Genomic DNA, 21,251 nt, shown 5'->3' with positions numbered 1-21,251 from the left:
AGGGCGCCGAGGCCCAGCGCAGGCCCACGCCGTGGGGGTGGGAAATAAAATAAATGTTTGTGGAAAATAAAATAAATGTTTGTGGAAAATAAATGTTTGTGGTACCACCGGAGCCCGCACAGAAGGGAGGGAGGGATGGGAAAGGACCTGCCTCCCCCGCTGGCTTCCAATGAACACCGCGCCCTGGCCTGAGGGGAGGTGGAAAGGGCCAAAGAAACCTTCATAATTGATGAGAACACACGGGCACAAATCTGTTCTTTGGTGTCTTCTAAATAGCATTGAAGAATTAGCACGGAGTTCCCTACAGTTAAATTCCTATGTGAAAAAAAAGAAAAAACTCAGTTATTGCTATTAGAAATAAAGAGGCAACATTTTAGATTATATATGTTTAATATTTACAAATTTTTACTTGCAGCTGTAATTTAAAGTGGGGTAGTAGCACCAGTGCATGTCAGGAAAGAAGATAAAAGATGCCAGTTGGATGTACATTCAGATTAATTAACCAGGCAATTGTCAGCACCAAGAGCAATAGTGCAGGGAGTGAAATGGGAGCCTCTGAAGTGTCTGGACCTAAATCCATGGGGTTACAACTATCCTGGCGGTACAAGTGAAATCCGTATTTCCTACTCTCAGTTGGCAGCAGGTTCATTTAGTTACTCAGCAATTACTTGAATATTATTACTCATCCAAGTCATGTGACTGCTGTGGGTTTAGTTAGCTTATGAACTCAGGAAAGCCACCATGGGAAAAAAAAGTATTTTTAAAGCTAATGAAAGATAATAAAGGACTGAGGCAGTATTCCAGCAACATTAAAAAGAAAATCACACAATGACAGACTTGTTGGGATGACAGACTTGTTGGGGTTGGAAGAGACCTCTAGAGATCATCCAGCCCAGCCCATGCCAAGGCAGGGTCACCCAGAGCAGGTGACACAGGAACACCTCTAGGTGGGACCTGAATGTCTCCTGAGACTCCACACCCTCCCTGGGCAGCTGTTCCAGGGCTCTGCCACCCTCAACCTAAAGAAATTCTTTCTCATGTTGAGGTGGAATTTCTTGAGTTTTCATTATGGCCTTTGCTCCTCATCCTGTCACTGGGCACCACCAAAACGAGTCTGGCACCATCCTCTTGGAGCTATCTTTGAGATACTTGCATGGATTACAAATCCCCTCTCAGTCTTCTCCAGACTACACAGGCCCAGTCTCTCCTCATAAGAGTGATGCTCCAGACTCCGGAGAAGGAAAATTTCAGCAACAGTTTATTAGTGCTTTTAGGGTGCCCCATTAGATGCAAAGAGCTGCAGAAAAACCTGGTATCAGTTAAAATGCAGACTGGACAAAAGGGAAAAGCCTTCAGCACATCAGCAGCTGGTGGAGCAGAGCACTGACTTGTCCCGGTGCATTGCCTTTAACAGGAGACCCACGTGCTGGGCTCTTATGGGCAGACATTAATGGCAAATAGTGGGTGTTCCTCAGCTCTCTTTTCTTAAGAGTTTCCTTTTAATTTTTTTTTTACATAAGGTGAAAAGCAAACAAAACCTGTGAGTTAAATTTCCTCCTGCTGGCACCACCAATTACAGACCTTTGTAATGCAGAACTTCACAAAAAGTTCCTGTGCCACTTGCTCTTGATAAGACCAACAGATGCTTTCCAATCCTCAGTGGGAACACAGCATTTTCTTAAGCTGATGAGGCAAGATCCTCCTTCCCTCCAAGGACATACAGATCCTGGCCCTGGGGAGGACCAGGGGCAGCAGACAGGTCCCTGCTATCCAGGATGGGAGCTACATTCAGAGTGGCAGAGTGAAAGCAGGAGGATGGAGTGGCAAATGGAAGTATTGAGCTATGGCTCCTGAAATACCTCCCTCTCCCCTCCCCATCAAAATAAACACCTACCCTGGGGACACCAGAGTGTGCTGCAGTGAGCAGCCCAGCACACTGAGGTTTAGCAGTCTGTGAAAGAAACTATAAAATGTCCAACCCCAATGAAAACCCATAAAAACTGATCAGTTTGAAACCAAATGCCAATCGTTCCTAATCACTAACACAGCTCTGAAGAAATCAATTCTCTATCCTTGAGGGGCATTCACACAGCTGAGTGGATCTCTGAGGTTACAGTAAGAGATCTTTAGACATTTACTGGTGCAGAAACCTCAACCTATTTCATGCATTCATTCCTCTAAACCAGGAAGTGAGAATGTCTCCTGCTTTGATTTTCTTCCTTTTGTGTCACCTAATCTCTATTTGCTAATCATCCTGATCCAATTAGAGACAATCAAACATTATATGTCTTACACCACCTCTGTGCTTTTGTCCTTGGACCAAAAGAGCCCCTCCTTTTCCCCTCTCATTTCTGAGATTATGGAGCGAACAGTGGTACAAAAACACCTGCAGAGAGGCCCAGGGAGGATATCACCACAGCTGTGGCACTACAGATCCCTGCCATGAGCTGAGAGCATCTCAGATTCCCTCTTCTGTGGACACACAGCTACCCCACCCCTGGCCATCTGTGACATTAAAAGCTTGAGTAGAGTCCCCTTATTCCCCTGATACTCGTTCAGCATATTTCAGCTCTTCAGAGTCCTGCAGCCCCTCCTCCTCATCGCTGGGAGCAGCCTTTCTTTGCCTCTGTGCCCAGAAAGATGTAGCACCAGCCCCTGGTGGCTGTGCCTCAGTGAAAACTGACTGCCCAGAGCTTCCTGTGCATAGCTGTCCTCTCTCAGCTGGCTGTGCAATGCTGTCCCTTGTCACTTTTGGCCTTCCAGACCAGCTTCCTCAAATTATCATTATAATGTTCTAACATACGGAAATTTAAAAAGGGAACTAAAATGCAGTAAATACACAAAATGTTGCTTTGATACTCCAAGCTTTGTCATGCTTTGATTTATCTTGTCTAAAGCAGATTCCCCCTGCTTCTGCTGGCATTTTGTTAATTAAAAATCTGCTATTGCATGACCACCTATGTATTTCCACTGGCAAGAGCAGAGACCCAGGCAAGAGCACAGCCTGCCCTGTCCCCTAATCCCTGCCTGCAGTACAAATACTGTTCTGGTAATCTGCTAATGCTTTCACCTTTGCAATCCTCTGATAGTTGCCAAGTCATAGAACAGCATCACATGAAAACAAAAAGGTAGCTCTGGACAAGCCTTGATCACCAGATACCAAATACAGAAAGCAACTGCAGTCACTTTATCTCATGGCAGATCTCCAGTCTGTGGTGCAGAGGACACAACACAGTGCAGGGATTATGTCTGTGCTCACCCAGCAAATGCCTCTGCTGGAGGATGAACATCTTAAAGCACTGGTACAGGGCCTAAATGCAGCCACTGAAACCTGAGCCCCGCAGGGAGGGTGGGGCTGACCTGCAGTGATGCAAAGCCCGATTGTGCCAAGTCCCCTCACACCAGACACAAGAGACACATAAAAGAAATGGCTTTGGACTCTTTTGACAGCTTCCCCCCGTTCAATAGCAACAGCCACAAAACCACTGCAGAGTTGTCATCTCTTTGATACTGGGAGGTGGCAATGCTGGCACCTTCCCTTAGCTGCCAGCTCACTCCCTGAGATGAGAAGGTCCAAACACCTGCTCTGCCTTGAGTCAGCCTCCTGCAGAGGCTGTGGACAACATGCTGAGCACAGGGGAGATCCTTAGACAAGTATCCATGTTGGCCCTGCCAAGACAGGCAAGCCCATGCTGCTGGTCATGGTGTAAGGTGGGCCCCACATGGCTTTGTGCCTACTGAAGTTATCTGGGCCGAGACTGGTGGAAACCAAAGCCCATGGAAAAGCCACAGAGGAAGGGATATTTCCATGGCCCAGACTTTGTGCTTAGGGCCAGAGAGGCATCCACATATTATTTATAACCATAAACCCATGAGGTTGTCACACAAATAGTGACAATCACCTGAGCCTCCAGCAGGTCTCCCAGCTGCCCTTCCTCCCCATCTACAGAGGTTCTCCAACACCACCACCACCTTCCCACTTTTACAGCCAGTCATAAATACCAGATAATTATTTTTTTACAGCTGCATTGGGAGGTATGCCAGGTAATTTCATATGACTGTTCTCATACTCAATTCAAGAAGATGATCCAAAGACTGAAGTAACTTCCTTGAGGCCAGAGTGAGTCAGTTACTTTGTCCCTCTAAACACATTCTGAAAGGCTAAGGACATTCTGAAAAGATTTTCAAACCATAGGAATGGTATAAAAATAGGTACAGAGAGAGGTGAACAGCCAGCACAGAACTGCACAGGCTTTTGCAGAACTGGCCTTGCTTCAGGGATCAAGCTTTTGAATGAGGAGTGTGTTACCAAAGCAGCAGGTTCCATGAACTGTTACTTACCAAGCACTGAAGCCTTCACAGTGCAGATCTGGTGAGCCTGAGAGCTCTCAGCTCATGCCATTAGTGGCTTTTAAGGCACAAGGGCAGGCAGGACAGGCCAGTGGCTGGCAGGGCCTGGAACACCTTGCAGGTACCACTGCACGGGTGCTGTGCGATGGGGTGGACCAGCCACGTGAGCTCTGCATCCAGCATTTTGTGACAAAGGTGGCCATGTCATGCTGTTGTTGCACTCAGAATGTGTCATGGGAAAGGAGCCTGGAGCCACATGACCTCTGTGAGTGGGACAGGTGACTTGCATGTTGCTTCTTCCTTAACAGTGAGTCAGTGTCCAAAGATGTCCCAAAGAAGCTCTCTGTGGCTAGGAACCAATCTGGCTGCAATGCAGCACACTCTCAGGGTCTGCAGGTCCATCCTGCAGCCCAGGAGACTGGGGCTGTCTGCAGAGGCCTGGGAAGTTCCTCTGGGACCCTCCATGGGAAGGACACAGACGTCCCACAGCAGGATTCCCACCTCAAACACCAGGCAAGGCACAGGGTGCTGCACATTAGCTTCAGATCTATCTGCTTCAGCTCTTTTCAAGTGACAGATTTTCGCAATGCCCTCTTGTCTGCTCTAAAAGGAGAAGCAAATCCTGTATCAATGGTAACCACAAGAAGCTGGAATAATTTTGAGTACATGTTTTCAGAGACTGTGACAAAGATACTCAGCCTTGAAGGATAAGGGTGTGTGGGCAGTGAGGTTTGCTTTGCTTTTATCTTGGACAACACTTTTCAATGCCTGGTATCTCAGCAGCTGCATTTCTGACCCCAGGGAGTTATGACTCACTGTTTGCAAATCTCTGAGCCACCAAATTGAAGGTATGCCTTGCAAAGCATGATTCTAAACTGAAATGCTTATAAGTGGGTGTTACAGCTCTCCAGTTATTCTGTTCCAGCACTCAGGGCTGGTTCCATATTGCTGCCTAAATTTCTGGCAAATAGAAATCAGCATCTCTTACTTTGTTTAGATAAACAGGATCTCTCAGGGTTTGTCTTCTTCAGTGAAGTTCTCAACCAACCTGTGAGCAGTGAGGCTACAGAAGATGCATTATCCCACCTATCCCAGCACAATGCCAGCCTGAGGAAATCTATTCTGCCCAGTTGCTTCAGACACCAACATCAGAGCTGAGGCTGGCCCTCTGGGGGCTGAGGCTGTCTTTCAGCTGCTTTCTGGGTGACCTGTGTGGGGTTAAGTGAGCCACTGACTGCCATCCTTTCTGTTGGAATACATCAGTTTGCTGACTCAAGGACAAACAACACAAATGTTTTATCAAACATTTCTTAGCAGGCAAGCAGGAGAGCTTTGTGTGGGTAGCCCAAGGCCTTCAGAGAAATAAATAAGAACAAATGACCAAAAGATCCTCACATTTCTTTTTTCCTTGATCATTACTGTTTTTCTTATCAGGAAGGTGTCTGCATACAGTGCTGCAGACCAATGCTGTTCACAAGGGGTTAATGCTCCCTCTCTTTGGGAGACCTGTGAGGGGAAGGAATCACCACCATCCATCTGGCAGGGCATGATGAGGCTGTCTCTTGGGAAGGGGCCACTGCTGACCACCACATCCACACATGTCAGGGTCCATGAACAGCTGGGCTTGGGTCAGAGGTTTTGGTCCAGCCAGGCAGGGGCTCAGGGGTGCCTTTGCTGGAGAAATGGAAATCCCAGCTGACACTTCACAGAACAGGATCCAGGATGGCCCTTGCCAGCGGATTCACAAATTTAGTAACCTGGTGAGAAATCTGCATTATCTCACTGCTTGAAGTCAGAGCTCTTGGAAGGAGCAAGACCATTGCCAATCTGTAAATGACCCCCTCTTGTTTGCTGTCAGTGGGATCCTCAACTTCCTGCTGCGTGTGGCAGATCCTGCAAAACTGAAGCTTTAAAATCCAGGTTTAAACTCTCTGTGAACAACAGGCTCCTAGGTAGATACACCAGCATGTGCTTTCCTTTCCAAAAGCAAGCTGAGGAAGAGGAGTTGCTCCATATGAAGATAGCAACTCCCTTACTGTGCAGAGAGGCAAGTGACAATTCATTGCCAGACTTCATTGCCACTGAGGATGAAGGACCACAGAACTGTACTGTTCTCAGGTCGGTCCTGGCACCACATTTGCCAGACCTTAAAGGGTCAAGAGGAAAAATGCAACAGCACTTATCAGAGAGATAGGCACTAAATCCCACAGCAGTCCCGTGACACCCGGGCACTGCATCACTGCACAGCCTTTCCCTCACCTTCCGTCCTTCAACCCGGGCACAAACCACCTCCTGAAGCGACCCCAGCAGCGGCACTGCACACCCAGAGCCTGGCAGGCAGCAGGAAGGCACAATGAAACCTGCAGATCCTTCACCCCGGGGGACAAACCACCTCCTGAAGCGACCCCAACAGAGGCACTGCACGCCCCAGAGCATGGCCGGCACAATGGAAGGCACAATGAAACCTGCAGATCCCTGCAGCGCGAGGTGCCCGCTAGCCCGCAGGTCCGGGCGGTTCTCACAAACAGCCCATCACAAAGAGCCTCACCGGGGGCTGCTGCGGGACGCAGCCGGTCCTGCCCGCCATTGTTTGTTGTCGTTGCCAAGGTGAGGCTGCAGCGACGGGGGCGGGGCCGAGTGGGCGGGGCCGAGGGCGGGGTCTCCCCACCGCGCCCCCGCCGGCACCGCCCCTCCGGCGCGCCACGGGCGCCCCCTGGCGGCGACGCGCGGCCATGGCGGGGGTGCGGCCGAGGGGACATGGCCGAGGGGACAGGGCCATGGCCAGGGGGCAGGCGAGGCTTTTTGTCACCCCTCACCGCTGGGAACCGCCTCCATCGCCCAGTCTGGATGGGGCACAAGTGTCACCGCTGCCTGCAGCTGCCGGCCAGCCCAGGTCAGGGATCTCAGCACAGCCTCTCAGGTGCTGCTACCTTGATTCTGCTGCGGGCTCTTTCAATGTATTGATCTCTGTGATTTCAGCCAAACGCGGCTGCTGTTGCCTCCATCACTGACCCTGGGAGGTTGCAGCCCTGGGGTAAGCAAGCAGATGGAGAGGTGTAATTCTCTGTCAGGCCATGCAAGGATTTGCAGATCTGCAGCACAAGGGTGAGATGAAGCTGCTGCCACAGGAGCCAGCAGGTCTCCCCTCTGCCGATAGCAAGGACTCCCAGCCTCCTCCTCTGGAGCCTGGAAGGACAGCAGGTTCCTGCCTCCTTGGTTCTCAGCATCTGTCCTTTCCAAGTATGCACTTTTGCCCTTCTCTCTTCTCCTCTGGCTTTGCAGATGCCAGTCCACCAAAGGTATTTTCAAGCTGTGGGTGTAGCCAGGTCCTGTGTGAACTGTGAAGTACTTGAGTGGCAGCCTTGATCAGACTCTCATTTTTTAAATATAGTTAAAACAGCACTGTTCCCTCTATCCAAAACATGCTCTGATCCTGTGACAAAATCCAGACCCAGTCAGCCCAAGGCAGCTCTCCTTGTGTGGACCACATACCTAGCTCAGCTTTTCCATTTTAACTGTACATGTGTAGCAGATTTTTTTCATTTACAGCCTGCCAGTGCCTGCCTATGGCTATTTCAGTTACATTTTCAGTAAGCTTTAAGAAGAGTTTAAAGTACTTTTTAAATGATGAAATGCCCTCTTTTCCACAATTTTTTTCTCCTTATTTCAACAACACTCATCACACAGTAGTCTCACCCCTTGCAGGACTCACAGATGCTCTCCCACATTCTTCCAGAAGGTTTTCCCTGTGTTTACCAATGCTTCAGACAATTGCTGTGCACAGGCAGGTTTCTTTCATTATTTTCTCCTGAGTCTTGTGGTCTGACAAGGAGAGAAAACCAGATTTTTTTTTAAACCAGGAAAAAATTATTTTAAAGAAAGGTGAGCACTATAAGGAGTGGAGAGGGAGGGGCTACTGCAGATAAGGAACTTGAAAAAATCCAGAGGAGCAGCCCCTGGACAGACAGTGCCCCATCACTACTTTCTCTGTGAAAGCATGATGTGTTTCCAGAGTAGCTGAACAAAGAGTAGGAACCAAGCTCCAACCAGCTCCCCTAAGTCCACCATTCCATGGAAATCACAAGCAAACCCCAAATAAGAATAATGGTGTGTTTTGCTTGGCAGAGGCTCAGTGTGAGTTGTGCTGACAAGCTAAAAAATGAGACTGTAAAAACAATGAAACTGGAAGAATGTTGTTGTTCTTTTTCTCCAGCTGCTTTTTGAGGGCCTTAGCAAGGCTAAGCAGACTCTGCCATCACTCAGCCACCTCATACCTGTGCTCTCATGACTGGCAACTACCAACACCTTGCTCTGAATAGAGAGAGAGAAATGCCCTCTGCCTCCCACTGGCAGCCAAAAGGCTGATTTCACCTACACAGGGTTAAATGGTGAAACACCAATAAAATCTGAAGCAGGGAGGTTTTTTCAAGATCACTGATAGATTTGTACTAAAATCTTCAAGGTGTTGCCAGCATGACTTCTGGTACACATACCCAGCCCTGTTTATTCTCTTCTGTCCCTGACCTGGGCTCCTCAGAGAGCAACACATTGTATCGTGGTGCAAGCTCCCCTCTGGCATGAGGATCACAGCAGAATAAATCCTGTTCCCTGCTGCTACAGGCTGCAGTGTGCTTCTGTAGTCACAGCCAACCACTCCTTCTACAAAACAACTTCTCCTTCCCTCCTTGAGAGCAAATTGCTCTGACAGATGACACAGCTCTGAGTTTGGCATCAGCCCTGTGTAAACACAGGAGCACAGGGCCTTTCCTGGGGTGCGGTTCTGGTCATGGCCTTTCCTGCCAGAGGCATTCATTGGCCCACGATGGTGCCTCAGCCCTGGCAGATGGCTCCATCCGGCTGTTCCCTCCCACTGCTCCAGCCCTGGGGCTGACACACCCTCTCCCCAGCACAGGGGAGCTGGGGCACTGTGCCAGTGCCTGCATGGCACCAGGGGCTGCTCACCTCTCTCATGCTGCTTCCTGACCTGCAGCTCTCTGCTGGAGGGGGACATTCCTTGCAATGAGAGAACAAAAAAACATATGAAGAGACACAAAAAGCAGTTCTGAACTCCTGTCTCTCTCTGTTACTTGGCACCAGGCCTGGGTAGCCAGATATGCACACAGGCACTGCACAGCCTGCAGGCTGTCCCCAGGCTGTCCCTGGAGCTGTCCCAGCCACCATCACAGCCAGCCAGGGGCCACCAGCAGCTGTGACTGACCCCATGCATGAAGGACAGCCTGGCACTGCTCACAGGGCAGTGGCAAGAAGGGCCTGTAGAGCCAAACTCAGCCTTGAGCAAGCCCAAAGGCAGCACCTTTTCAACCCAAAGACAAATTTAGTCTATGCGGTAGGGCTGAAGTCTTGAAACAGATGATACACAGGCTCAGCATGCCTCAATTATCACAATTAGAAATGGATTCAAACACGGGGTTAGTGTACAGCACTCTGGTTCAGAGCTCACCAGGGATGGGTCACATATTGAAACTGGCATTCACCAGCCAGGTCAAATCCAGCCTCTGAGATGAACCCATTGGAGAGAAATTTTTGGCTCGGGACAACTGAAGCCCAATTATTTCCAGACATAAGGGACACATGCATTTATTTCTTTCCCTCCCTTTACCAGGAGAAATTGCCCGAAGGGAGAGAGGGAAATAAGAGCTGCATGTGTTATTAAAGAGGCCGACTGGAGTTCATTTATTCCGTGTGACACATGGAAGGACAGTGACAGCCCTTCCTAGCAGAGGAACTTGCAGACCCAACCAGGGAGTCCCCAGCTGCAGCACTGCTGGCCAGCCTTTAATTAGAGGTGGCTGTTCTGCTCAGCCTCTCATGTTTCACAGTTGCTTCCCCCGAACATGCCTACCCAGCTCCAGGCCCCAAAGCCCAGCTCTTTGGAGAAGGCCAAGATAAACAGGCTTTTCCTGGAGAGCAGAGGGACTTGGAATATTTCCCTGGCTGGAAACATGAGGCCGAGGAGGTGGAACCCACCCCTGCAGGCATCTCCTGCTGTGCTGCTGGAAGAGAACACCACTGTCACTGAAACAGGGTGACAAAACTACCTGCTTGTGCTAGGATATGCTTACAGGGCGAGTTGCCAAATTCACAGGCATTTATGTATTTACCTACATAAATCAAAAGGAAATTGAAGTAATTTGCCAAGAAAATTTCCATGACAGGAATTTGGGGGTGTGGGGGGTGGTAAGAGAAGAAAAGGAAGGCTAGCTGAAAAATTATGCTGTTTTGAACATAGCACACCAGGAGACATCCCATTCTATTTAGCCTTTGCCAAGGGGCTGTTTGACTCCATATCCAAACACGTAATTTAGGAAATCCTCTTCCGATACTTGGCAATCTCAGGCCAAATCAAAGAATTATCTCTGTGACTCTATTAGGATCTTAAAGAAAGATTGAGTCCTGGATCACATTATGCAAACATGAAAGGTCTGCTGTCCCACAGGGCTCACAGGCAAAAGCCCTGCTCTGGCAATCACAGCAGACAACATCCATTCCTTGCTTTTATCTGCCTTAGATATTTGAGAATAAAGTGTCAATCACCTCTTCCCCAGTCATGTGTTAAACCACTAACATTTTCCTTTCCCCAGCTGTCTTCAGTCAGTGCAGGGCTGGTTACCATGCCTTGGCTACCTGCAGCACTTCTATACTCTGGCATCACCAAGCTGTCAGTTATCTGTGTTTTTTTTAGCAGAAAATTTGGGTTCATCTTAACTCTATTTGTGTTAAACCTCACCTTCCAGAGCGAAGTGTGCCAGGTCAGTGAGATGAACTGTCCCGATTGGAGGCTCATTAATTCAACAGCATAATCAATCCATCCCTTTGCAGTGCCTGGTGCTATATCCCAGTGCCATCCACACTGACACCTCCTCTGGGCCGTCCTATGCTCAACACTTCCCAATGCCTTCCCATCCCTATGCCCAACACTTCTCAATGCCTTCCCATCCCTGTGCCAAACACTTCCCAATGCCTTCCCATCCCTATGCCCAACACAAGATTGACATCTCTGGCCCCTGGAAGCCCTGGCAGGAACCAGCCACTACTAAAAGCATGGAGAAACAAAGCTGCTTTGTGCCGTGGCAGGAGACGAGGCTGAGGAGCACCTGAAACCCCTGAGTATCCCGTAATATTTGTTATAGTTGTTTTTCCTCTCTTTTTCGGGCAGAAAAAGAAGTGAGAAACCCCAGCATGGCCAAACAAGCAGCGCTTGACCGGCCCCGAGGCCCGCCCAGCCCTGGGAGCTCAGCACGGGCAGGGGCCCAGCGCCCAGCGGGAACACCCGAGCGCGGAAGCACCGGAACTGCGCGAAGCCGAAACCACCCCCAGGACTCCGGCAGAGCCCGCCCAGCTTCTCACCTCAGGCCCGGCCTCCTCCTCCTCTCCTCCCCGCCTTCCTGAGGCCGGGCCTCCAGCGCCGGTGGGCGCCGCCATCGCCCGCCTCCTCCCCCACCGGGCGCCGCCATCTTGTGCCGTGCCCGTACAGCGCGGGCGCTGCCATCTTGTGCCCTCCCCGCGCAGTGTGCCGGCCATGGCGGGGCTGCCGTGCCGCCTGCTGCTCCTCTGCCTGGCGGCTGCCGCCGCCAGCGCCGATCTAGTGCTGGAGGAGGTGCGGCGCTCGCTGGACCTCAGCACGCACCTGGCCAAGATCTCGGCCGAGCTCAGCCTCGCCAATGCGCCGGGCGGCGCGGCCGCCTCCACTTTCCTGCTAGCTCTGGAGCCCGGGCTGGAGCCCCGGCTAGCCCACCTGGGCGTGCAGGTGAGCGAGGGGAGCGGGCACCGAGCGCCGCGCCCGGGAGGCCGCGGGCGCTGCCCGGCCCTGCGCCCGAAGGGACACGTCGGCACTGCCGGGTCCTCAGCGCCGCTCCCGGATCCCGCGGCCGGCCGGGAATGGGGGTGTGTGCCGCGGGGTGAGGGCGGGGGTGGCAGGCCTGGAGGCCGTGAGGGGGCGATTCACACCGACAGGCTGGGCACGGGTCGCCGCCAGCACGGACGGAGCAGGGCTGGCAGGCCGAGGGGCACGGCCCTTACCCACAGGAGGATCGGAGGAGCAGTAGGACTATATTTCTGTTGTAGTCCCAGAGGTACTGTCACTTTAGATAAACTCAGAGAGGGGTACATGCAGAGAGGAGTACATGCAGTGCTCTATAGTATATCTGTATGCCGAGTTCTGTCGTATACCTTGATCAGTATTCTCATTCGTGCAACTTACGGTGACTGTGCCGGCTTGGGAACCAGGCTGAGGGAACATGGGAACACACAGCACACTGATCCCATATGTTGTTCGGGAACAGGTGAAAGGCGAGGAAGAGGAGGAGAACGCCTTGGAAGTGAAAGAGACCAAAGTTAAGGGCAAAAGGTGAGTATCACCCTCTAAGGTGAATACCTAGAGGTGTGCATGGGGAGTTCCTAACTCCTCACAGTGAAGCAGAGATACTCCCCCAGTTCCACACACCTAGAGATCAGGAGTATTTTCTTCCTCATCTGTGCTCAGTCTCTTGTACTCAGTGCCTTGAGTAATGCCCTGGCCTCCTGGGACACCAGGTGAGAGAAGTGTTTGGTCATGCTCTTTCCCATTCCTCCATTCTGAGCTCTCAGACGGTTGGCAGTGGTGACTACAGAGAGTTTAGTGCCCTGTGGCAGTGCGTAGAGCATCACAGAGTGCTGGGTGCCATGGCCCAGTGCAGGCTCTTCCTGCTGCCAGGAGAAAGGATGCTGCTGTTTGCATCAGGCTCTATACTGCCAAGCTTGGAATATTATGTAGATGCTGCAGGCAGGTGTTTTCTGAGCCATGAGAGCTGAGAGGTGAGCGATGCCTTTGAAGTGGCTCAAAAGCACAGTGCAGCTGGGTTTGAAGAATACAGTAGCTGTGGAGTTAAGATGCCAGGGTAGACCTTGGCTTCTGACATGGCTGGATGTCTCATGTGATCCTGCCCTTGGGCCACCAGGCATGACATGGAGCATGTTTCATTCTGGCATCACCTCGGTCTGTCCAGTCCAAATCCTTACAGATTTGGTGGAGTCTCAATCCATTCAGTAGAACCTCAGTCCAAAACCTTGCTTTCATTCTGGCCATTAATTTCAGATCCTGTGGGCAAAAATCTGAGAATAAACAGACTTTGTGGCAACAGGTGCTTAAGATGTTTGTGATTTGTCTTCTGGACTTGTGCCCGTGCTTCCTTTATGCAGATAATTCCTGTAATCTGGAGAAGAATGCAAAAAAACCTCTCGCTGAAGCTTTATAAATGCAGGATTAGGGAGTGGTATGTCACTATTCCTCTTCCCAAAAGAAACCAGGTGTTTTTTGTGGAGCAAAGACTGAAACTCTGCCTGGACACAGTTCAGCCTGTGCTGCTTCCCCAGCACAGCAATCACACCTGCTGGAACAAGATAACTCTATGTCTTGGAGGGGCAAGTGAAATACCTGCCCAAATCACACATTACACATGTGATACGTGGTCACCTGTCCCCAGGGGATGTTGTAGTGGGTGGAAATGAATGCTCTCTCCAGGGAGGTCCCATGTTCTTACCTGTTCTTCTCCCTTCCAGCGGGAAGTTCTTCTCGGTGAAGCTGCCCTCTCCTTTGGCCCCAGGAGCCAAGGTCCGTGTCTCTGTTGAAATGGTTTTCACACACGTCTTGCAGCCCTATCCCACCCACATCACCCAAAGTGAGAAGCAGTTTGTGGTCTTTGAAGGAAATCACTATTTTTACTCACCATACGTGACCAAGACCCAAACAACCCGTGTCAAGCTGGCCTCCAGGAACGTGGAGAGTTACACCAAGCTGGGCAACCCTTCCCGCACTGAGGACACGATTGAATATGGCCCCTTCAAGGACATCCCTCCATACAGCCAGGTAAATTTCAGTGCAAAGGGGTTGTGGCTCTGCACAGAGCATCTTCCAGACATGGAAGATGTGTCTCAGAGGCTGGAGAGTGGGAAACTTTCACGTAGAAATCACAGGTCAGCCATGAGTTAAACTGTGTGCCAGGAACACGTGCATCTGCCAAGGAGGGTTCTCTGTGCCACATGGAGTGGATCGTTGTGAGGGGAGCTTGCTACTTCCTTTAGATCTGACAGTTTATCTTTTCTCCCTCGTTAGGACACTCTGAAGGTGCACTATGAAAATAACAGTCCCTTCCTGACCATCACCAGCATGACACGAGTCATTGAGGTGTCTCACTGGGGTAACATTGCTGTTGAAGAGACGGTTGATTTAAAGCACACAGGAGCAGTGCTGAAAGGGCCTTTCTCCAGATACGACTACCAGAGACAGCCAGACAGTGGGATCTCTTCAGTCAAATCTTTTAAGGTGGACATTTTGCACATGTATTTTTATAACTGTGACTTCCCCTTTTCTTAGATCCCCAGAGGAAAAAAAAAAATTGCAGTTGTCCTTTGCCTTTTGTTTGGTAACCATACCTGAGTAATAAGGGAATATTAAAAATCTGGTCTATTTTCAGAAAAAGCTTGTGCTGGATAGGAATAGCTTTTGGAAGCAGCATTAGGAGGTTATACACTATTGCATTTGCTGGTCTAACAGACTGCATGTACAGGGGCATGTGGTGTTTTCCACACTTCAACCCCTCCAATCTCAGGGATCCTCTAAATCCCTTACCCCTATATTGAGATCTCTGCTTTGGGTTTTCCACCGTGCAAGAACCATTCATTCTGTCCCCACCCCCTTACTTTCAGAGTTGCCTCTCTGTCATATCCTCCTCATGTTGAACAGTATTAATTGGAAACTCACCCATTCATTCCTTGCTCACAAAGCACTCAACAAGAATTAAAGCTGTGGCTCTGCTAGCCAGATGTAAAAAGTGTTATGTGTTCTCATCTGAACCAAAACCTTTCTCATTGCTTGTAGCCTTCAGGATTGATTGTTGTAATTCTCTAGGGTGGTGCAGCCAAACAGAAATCTCATTTTGTTGAGTGTAAAGCTAGCAAGCCCAGTCAGCTAGGGCAGCAAGTTGGAGTGAAAAGGGAATTGCTGTCCTCGTGAGCATGATGATCCCTTGCTGTCTGGGGAGTTTGAAACTCAGCTGGAGAAAGCACATTCATTTGGATGCCAAGAGATTTTAGTGCTGGCTGCCACTTGTGGGATTGCTTATAATAGCACAATTTTACCACTCAGTTCAACTGAACGACCATTTTGTCATGTCTCATATGGGAGCTCAGCTTCTCAGTGCTTACCAGCCTTTATTGGTTTTGCCAGTTTCACTGAAAGTCACTCCCCAATGCACTCACTGCTGCTTCTCTCCATACAGACCATTCTCCCAGCTGCTGCTCAGGACGTCTATTACAGAGATGAAATTGGGAACATCTCCACCAGCCACCTTCTTGTCCTGGATGACTCTGTGGAGATGGAGATCCGTCCCCGATTCCCGCTTTTTGGGGGCTGGAAAACCCATTACATCATTGGCTATAACCTGCCAAGCTACGAATACCTCTACAATCTTGGTGGGTTGCTGAGGGGGAAGGGAATAAAAAACATCCTCGTGTGTGTTTTAAGGTAGTTGCTGTACAGAAAAGAATTGAAAGCTGAGGTACACAGGACCTTAGCAACAACAGTTTCCAGCTATTTTTTCTAGAATATGCAAATCTACCTTTTTTATGCTTCCTTCAGGTTTTTGTAGACATCTGGTTAAAATATATATGAGTGAGCTAGTGCCCCCTGCTGCACAATTATCCATGCAAATTCTGCTCCTGCTCTGGGTGGGAGCTGAGTTTCAAGGCTGTCCCTTGTTCTCTGAGGAACTGTAACCACTCTCTGCTCTGCACTTTTAGGTGATCAGTATGCCCTGAAGATGAGGTTTGTTGACCATGTGTTTGATGAGCAAGTTACAGACTCTCTGACTGTCAAGATTGTCCTGCCAGAAGGAGCCAAGTAAGTGTGATTCCTCCTGGCTTGTTACTGCCGACAGTGCTATGTTGGTGGCACTTCTCCAGTCTGCTCTAATGGCCTGGGGACAGTGAATCAAAACCATGACTGTGCATATGGAGGAGATCTTGGAACACAGCTTTGCTTCCTTGTAGAGCATTGTTTAAACTGCATAATTTACCTTGTGCTAGAGGCTACAACTGCCCAGATGAGTTTTGAGTTACGCCATCTCAAACACCATAGGGTCATATGGGACTGTCTGCTTTTACCCACAGGAATATCCATGTGGACAGCCCCTATGAAATCAATCGTGCCTCAGATGAGCTTCACTACACATATCTGGACACTTTTGGACGTCCTGTTATTGTGGCACACAAGAGCAACCTGGTGGAGCAGCACATCCAGGACATCGTGGTGAGTGTGGCCTCTGAGCAGTTGTGCCTCCTCTAAATTCAGCAGCTCGGTCAAAACACCTAAGAAATAAACACTGACTGGACTGCTTGGGTGCTTCTGCTGCTGCCTGAGGAGAGGAGTAAACCCTGCAGTAACATGGGGCACTGCTCAGTGTTTGGAACTTCTCTTGTAGGTTCATTACACCTTCAACAAAATCCTGATGCTGCAAGAGCCTCTCTTGGTGGTTGGAGCCTTTTACATCTTGTTTTTCACTGTGATTGTCTATGTCAGGCTGGATTTCTCCATCACCAAGGTCTGTATGATGAAGAGCCCTGTGGGAATATAAGCAGATTTCTCAGCTGTTGAACGATGATTTTTCATACCAGTAATTCTCACTGAATGTTCCTGCCATTCCAATGTGTTACTGGTTGTTTCAAGTCCTGTGTTTGTTCTGCCTAAGCACTGGTACTCCTGCAGGGCTGATCTCCTGTCATAAAGCTAACTAGAGTTTTGCTTGCTGCATAAAAAGGGATCCTCCTGAGAAGAAGGGATGTCTACAGTTCTCCCTCTGAAGTGTTTTCACTGTTAAACTATTTGTTGGGCTGGACTGAGTGCTGAAAGGTGCTTCCCCTAATCAGCACTTGCACCATTCACTTAATTACTGTCAGTTGACTTAATTAGAGAGGGAACAATTTTCATAACAGTCCTGTGGCAGATTGCAGGCATGGCTTGATGCAGGTCAGAGATATGACTGCTTTGATCTTCCCCCCTGTCCTCTTGCAGGATCCAGCTGCTGAAGCCAGGATGAAGGTTGCCTGCATCACAGAGCAGGTGCTCACTCTGGTGAACAAGAGGCTGGGGCTGTACCGCCACTTTGATGAAGCAGTGAATAAATACAAGCAGTCACGGGACATCTCCACCCTCAACAGTGGCAAAAAGTCTTTGGAGATGGAACACAAGGCCCTGACAAATGAAATAGCCTCTCTGCAGTCTAAACTGAAGACAGAAGGCTCTGACTTATGTGATAAAGTAAGAAATTCAAATTTATTTTATAAACTCTCCTGTTCTTGGCTCTGTCAAGTATTCTGCAGGAGTTTTAATTGGGTGTTTCTGCAGCCAGTGTAGGTTGGGTTTTTCCATCTGAAAATGGCTTGATCTCTGCAAGAGTGTGTGAAAACTTATTTTTGCAGTAATCTCAGTTATGCAGCCATGTAAATGTTGCTGGTAAACAGCTGCTTGTGCTGTTTCTTAAGCAGCCCTTGAACCAGCTGTATTTGTACAGGTTAATGCTTTTGTAACACAATCCTGATGCTTCTCATTGAGCTCATGGCAGTGACATTTAAGCAAAAAGTGGAAACTATCAACAAATTAACAGTTCTGACTCTACTACTCACACCAGTCAACCCAAAATCTTCTCCCTCATCTTTTATTTCCTTGCACATTGACATTTGGTGCTGACAGAATTTTGGTAACATGATGCTCCTCTGGGGGTGGTTTGCTCTACCATGTTGAAAGCCACAGCACAATGAGCACACACCCACTGTCCTTCCCTTCAATGTATTTTTAACACTTACCTGAAACAGCCACTTAACCCCAAGTGAGGGACACTTTGGTCTCTAAGATCCATTTAGCTAATAGCCACTTTGGTTAATCTGTTATTTACCTGAAAGAGTAGCTCTGTCATTGCAGACCTCCCATCACACACCATGAACATTAACTGTAGGCACACAGCTTCCAGCTGTCAGAGCTGTGATTTAGCTTGAAGCCTTTAAAATCCATCATGAAATACTCTTTCACAGTCTCTTGGCAATATGGCTCCTGGGTCCTTGGAGGCCCTTTTATCTGCACTCCTTAGTTACCCATTCATGGAATATTCCTCATAATGTGATGGTTCAGGAAGCAACATTCAGGGATTAGAGATGTTTCTACTTAGCAAAAGATGAAGTCAGTGCTATCATCTGCCATCTCTTCTATTCCAGCTTCGCTGTAGGGATTGTTTAGTTCTGTTTTGTCTCCTCTAATACTCCCTGGGTTTGTCACCCTGCCAGGTGAGTGAGATTCAGAAGCTGGATGGCCAGGTGAAGGAGCTGGTGCTGAAGTCGTCGGTGGAGGCGGAGCGGCTGGTGGCAGGCAAGCTGAAGAAGGACACGTACATCGAGAACGAGAAGATGCACTCCAACAAGCGCCAGGACCTGGTCTCCAAAATCGACAACATCCTTGATGCACTCTAACTCTGCTTCAGCAACTGCAGGGGTGTGAAGGGAGGTGAGAATTATACACTTGGAGCCAAAACTCACTCCCAGCAAAATTAGGGGGAAAGTTGATGTGGAATGTCTGAAAGTGCATTTTGTTTTTAGATTTTTTTATAGAGCCTGTCTGCTCGACAGCACGTGCTGTGCAAGGAACCAAGCCAGCATGTTTGGCTGGGTAATGGGATTTCTTTACCAGAGGTGAGACTCAGCCAAATTATGAAACATCTCCTGCTTTTGGTTTGCCCTGTATAGATGTGCTCTGAGTAAATGCACACAAGGAGCCAGTCTGAGCACAGACACACTTATGGCAAAGCTGAATCTCTCAGCTCTGGAAAGAATAATAAAAGATACCTTTGTTCTACTTTGAAATAAAACAGTCACTGCCTTGTGTCTACGTGTTGTACTGGGGTTGGAGGAGGTGGAGGGGCTGGGTGGCCCCATCCTGCCCACAGCCATGAGTGCAGTTCCCTGTGGAACAGAGTTCAGCCCTGACCACTCCTGCCTCCTGTGTGCCCTGAAGTCAGAGCTCTGCCACCTCACACAGCCCTGACCCAGACAGGGGAGAAGCCAAGCCCTTGTTCCCCAGGAATGTGCATGCACCTACATCCTTACAGGGAGAAAACAGAACCTGTCTGCCATCCTCTTCCTGTGTGCTGCATGTGACAAAAGTCCCTGCATTGCTTGTGCTACCCATGTAGGTCCTTACACTTAGATAACTTGGGAGGTGTATGTAATCCCCTGCTAATAACAGTCTCCTAAGATTTTTCCTGTACATCTTTGCCTTGGTTCACTGTTGAATGCTCCAGACATGGCTGCAGAGAGCAATATGGTTCTCCCCGACTGCCTTTGCCTGGCATAGTTGTTTAGATCAAAGTGGTTAGAGATCCTCATACAGAAAAAGCCAGAAGGGGCTGTGTCCCTCTGTTTGCCCTGAACTGCAGGTGGTGGCAGCTGCCCCTGGGTGGGTGTGTGTGCAGGGCAGGGGTGGTAAGGGGTGTGTAGCCTTCTCCACTGGGCACCTGCAGTTCCTGTGGGAAGCAGACTCTGCAGAGAGTCTGGAGGTTGCCTGCACACCAGGCACAGCACGTGGCTGCCCCACAGACCAGTGGCTCATGAGGAGACTGATGCCAAACGTGGCTGTGCTGGGGAGTGAAGGTTTGCCACAGTACTGCACTGGCACCCTGTGTGGCACACTGGCTTGAGGCAAATACAGCCCCCATGGCTCAGTGCTCCTGCCAGCCCTGTGCTTGGATCTGCACAAGCAGCAGGACACTTTCCAGCCCTTTGCCAGGCTACCTGCCCTGCTGCTCCTCTGTGCTGGACCTACAAGCCCAGGTCTGTCACAGACACACTTGACTCTGCTCCATACTAGCCTCTTTTATCTGAGATAAAAGTTGTCCTTATCCTCTCCTGGGATACTTTTCTCCTTGCACAGAGGATGCAGTTAGTTGGAAAGCCCTCTGCCCTAGACCACACAGCTTCCAAAGTGGTTTGTTAGTCAGGAGTGTTCTGCAGCAGGCCTGAGCCCAGGCACCCACCACATTGTCACCAGGTGCAGCTCTGTCCCATGCCCACAAACTCACCTAGCAGCAGAGTGAGCAAGCCTAAATCCCTGCCTATCTGCTCCCTGTGCAGATGCTGTGGGGCACCCTGAGACATTGAGTCCTGCCTGACCAGCTGCAAATAGCTAAAATCAAATAAATTGTCATTAATCCATTGAGCCAGGGCACACACCATACTCAGGGAGTACCAGGGACATCCAAAGCCAGACAAGGGCTGCCTGTTGCACCCAGCCAAAGCAGGCAGGTCCAGAGGATGAGGAGAGGGATCAAACTGGTGATCCCAAAGATACCTTTAACTCTCAATTCCCCAGCAGAGGAAAAGCAGTGCCACCCTTCAGAAAATACCACTTCTGCTGGCTGGAGCCACAGCTCAGACCCCTCAGGGTACAGTAGAGCTTGTGGTGCCTGTTAGAAAGCTCTGTGGGGTTGACAGTGCCTGTGCCTTTGTACCCCAAGGGTATCTGATCAATCAGCAGACACCTCAGCCCACAAAGCTACTGGGCAGCTTCAGATACTGCTTGTTAATGGAAACTACATCTGCAAAGACAGCAGCTATAAATAGGATGAATGCAGGCAGCCCCAGCTAGAAAGGAGAGCTGGAAAGGTCCCCAAAGAGAGCTGCCCCAGTTCCTGAGGCTGAGAATAAAACAGCCAGTGCAGAAGTGATGCCTCAGTGCTCTCCACACAGCTCCTTTCTGCCACCCTCCCTGGGGGGATGTGCCTCCCACACTCTGCTCCCTTGAGCCCTTTCTGCCTCAATGCTGCTCCTGCAGCAGCACATACACCAGGGAACCTTTTAACAAA

At 49.6% G+C, this 21,251-nt stretch overlaps 1 protein-coding gene and 1 long non-coding RNA gene across 2 annotated transcripts; one reads left to right on the top strand and one right to left on the bottom strand.

The window, feature by feature from the left end:
- Window positions 1–72: 72 nt before the first annotated feature.
- Window positions 73–11,814, bottom strand: LOC139595895 (uncharacterized). Its single transcript, XR_011681167.1, has 3 exons — window positions 11,719–11,814; window positions 8,047–8,172; window positions 73–7,379 (listed from the first exon to the last, which is right to left on the bottom strand). It is a non-coding gene; the product is annotated as an uncharacterized lncRNA (long non-coding RNA).
- Window positions 11,800–19,275, top strand: RPN1 (ribophorin I). The gene is made up of 10 exons (XM_071439672.1): window positions 11,800–12,118; window positions 12,654–12,718; window positions 13,909–14,215; window positions 14,462–14,671; window positions 15,627–15,819; window positions 16,147–16,246; window positions 16,516–16,654; window positions 16,827–16,946; window positions 17,417–17,662; window positions 18,682–19,275. The coding sequence occupies exons 1-10, from the start codon at window positions 11,891–11,893 to the stop codon at window positions 18,862–18,864; spliced, it is 1,791 nt and encodes a 596-aa protein (XP_071295773.1). The 5' UTR covers window positions 11,800–11,890; the 3' UTR covers window positions 18,865–19,275.
- The last annotated feature ends 1,976 nt before the right edge of the window (window positions 19,276–21,251 follow it).

This window comes from Agelaius tricolor, unplaced genomic scaffold (genome assembly GCF_023055355.1).
Source record: "Agelaius tricolor isolate 1412-34295 unplaced genomic scaffold, bAgeTri1.0.p SCAF_14, whole genome shotgun sequence".
NCBI classification, from domain to species: domain Eukaryota; kingdom Metazoa; phylum Chordata; class Aves; order Passeriformes; family Icteridae; genus Agelaius; species Agelaius tricolor.
The sequence above is the reverse complement of the archived record's forward strand: the minus strand, read 5'-3'. Positions and strand labels throughout refer to the sequence as shown.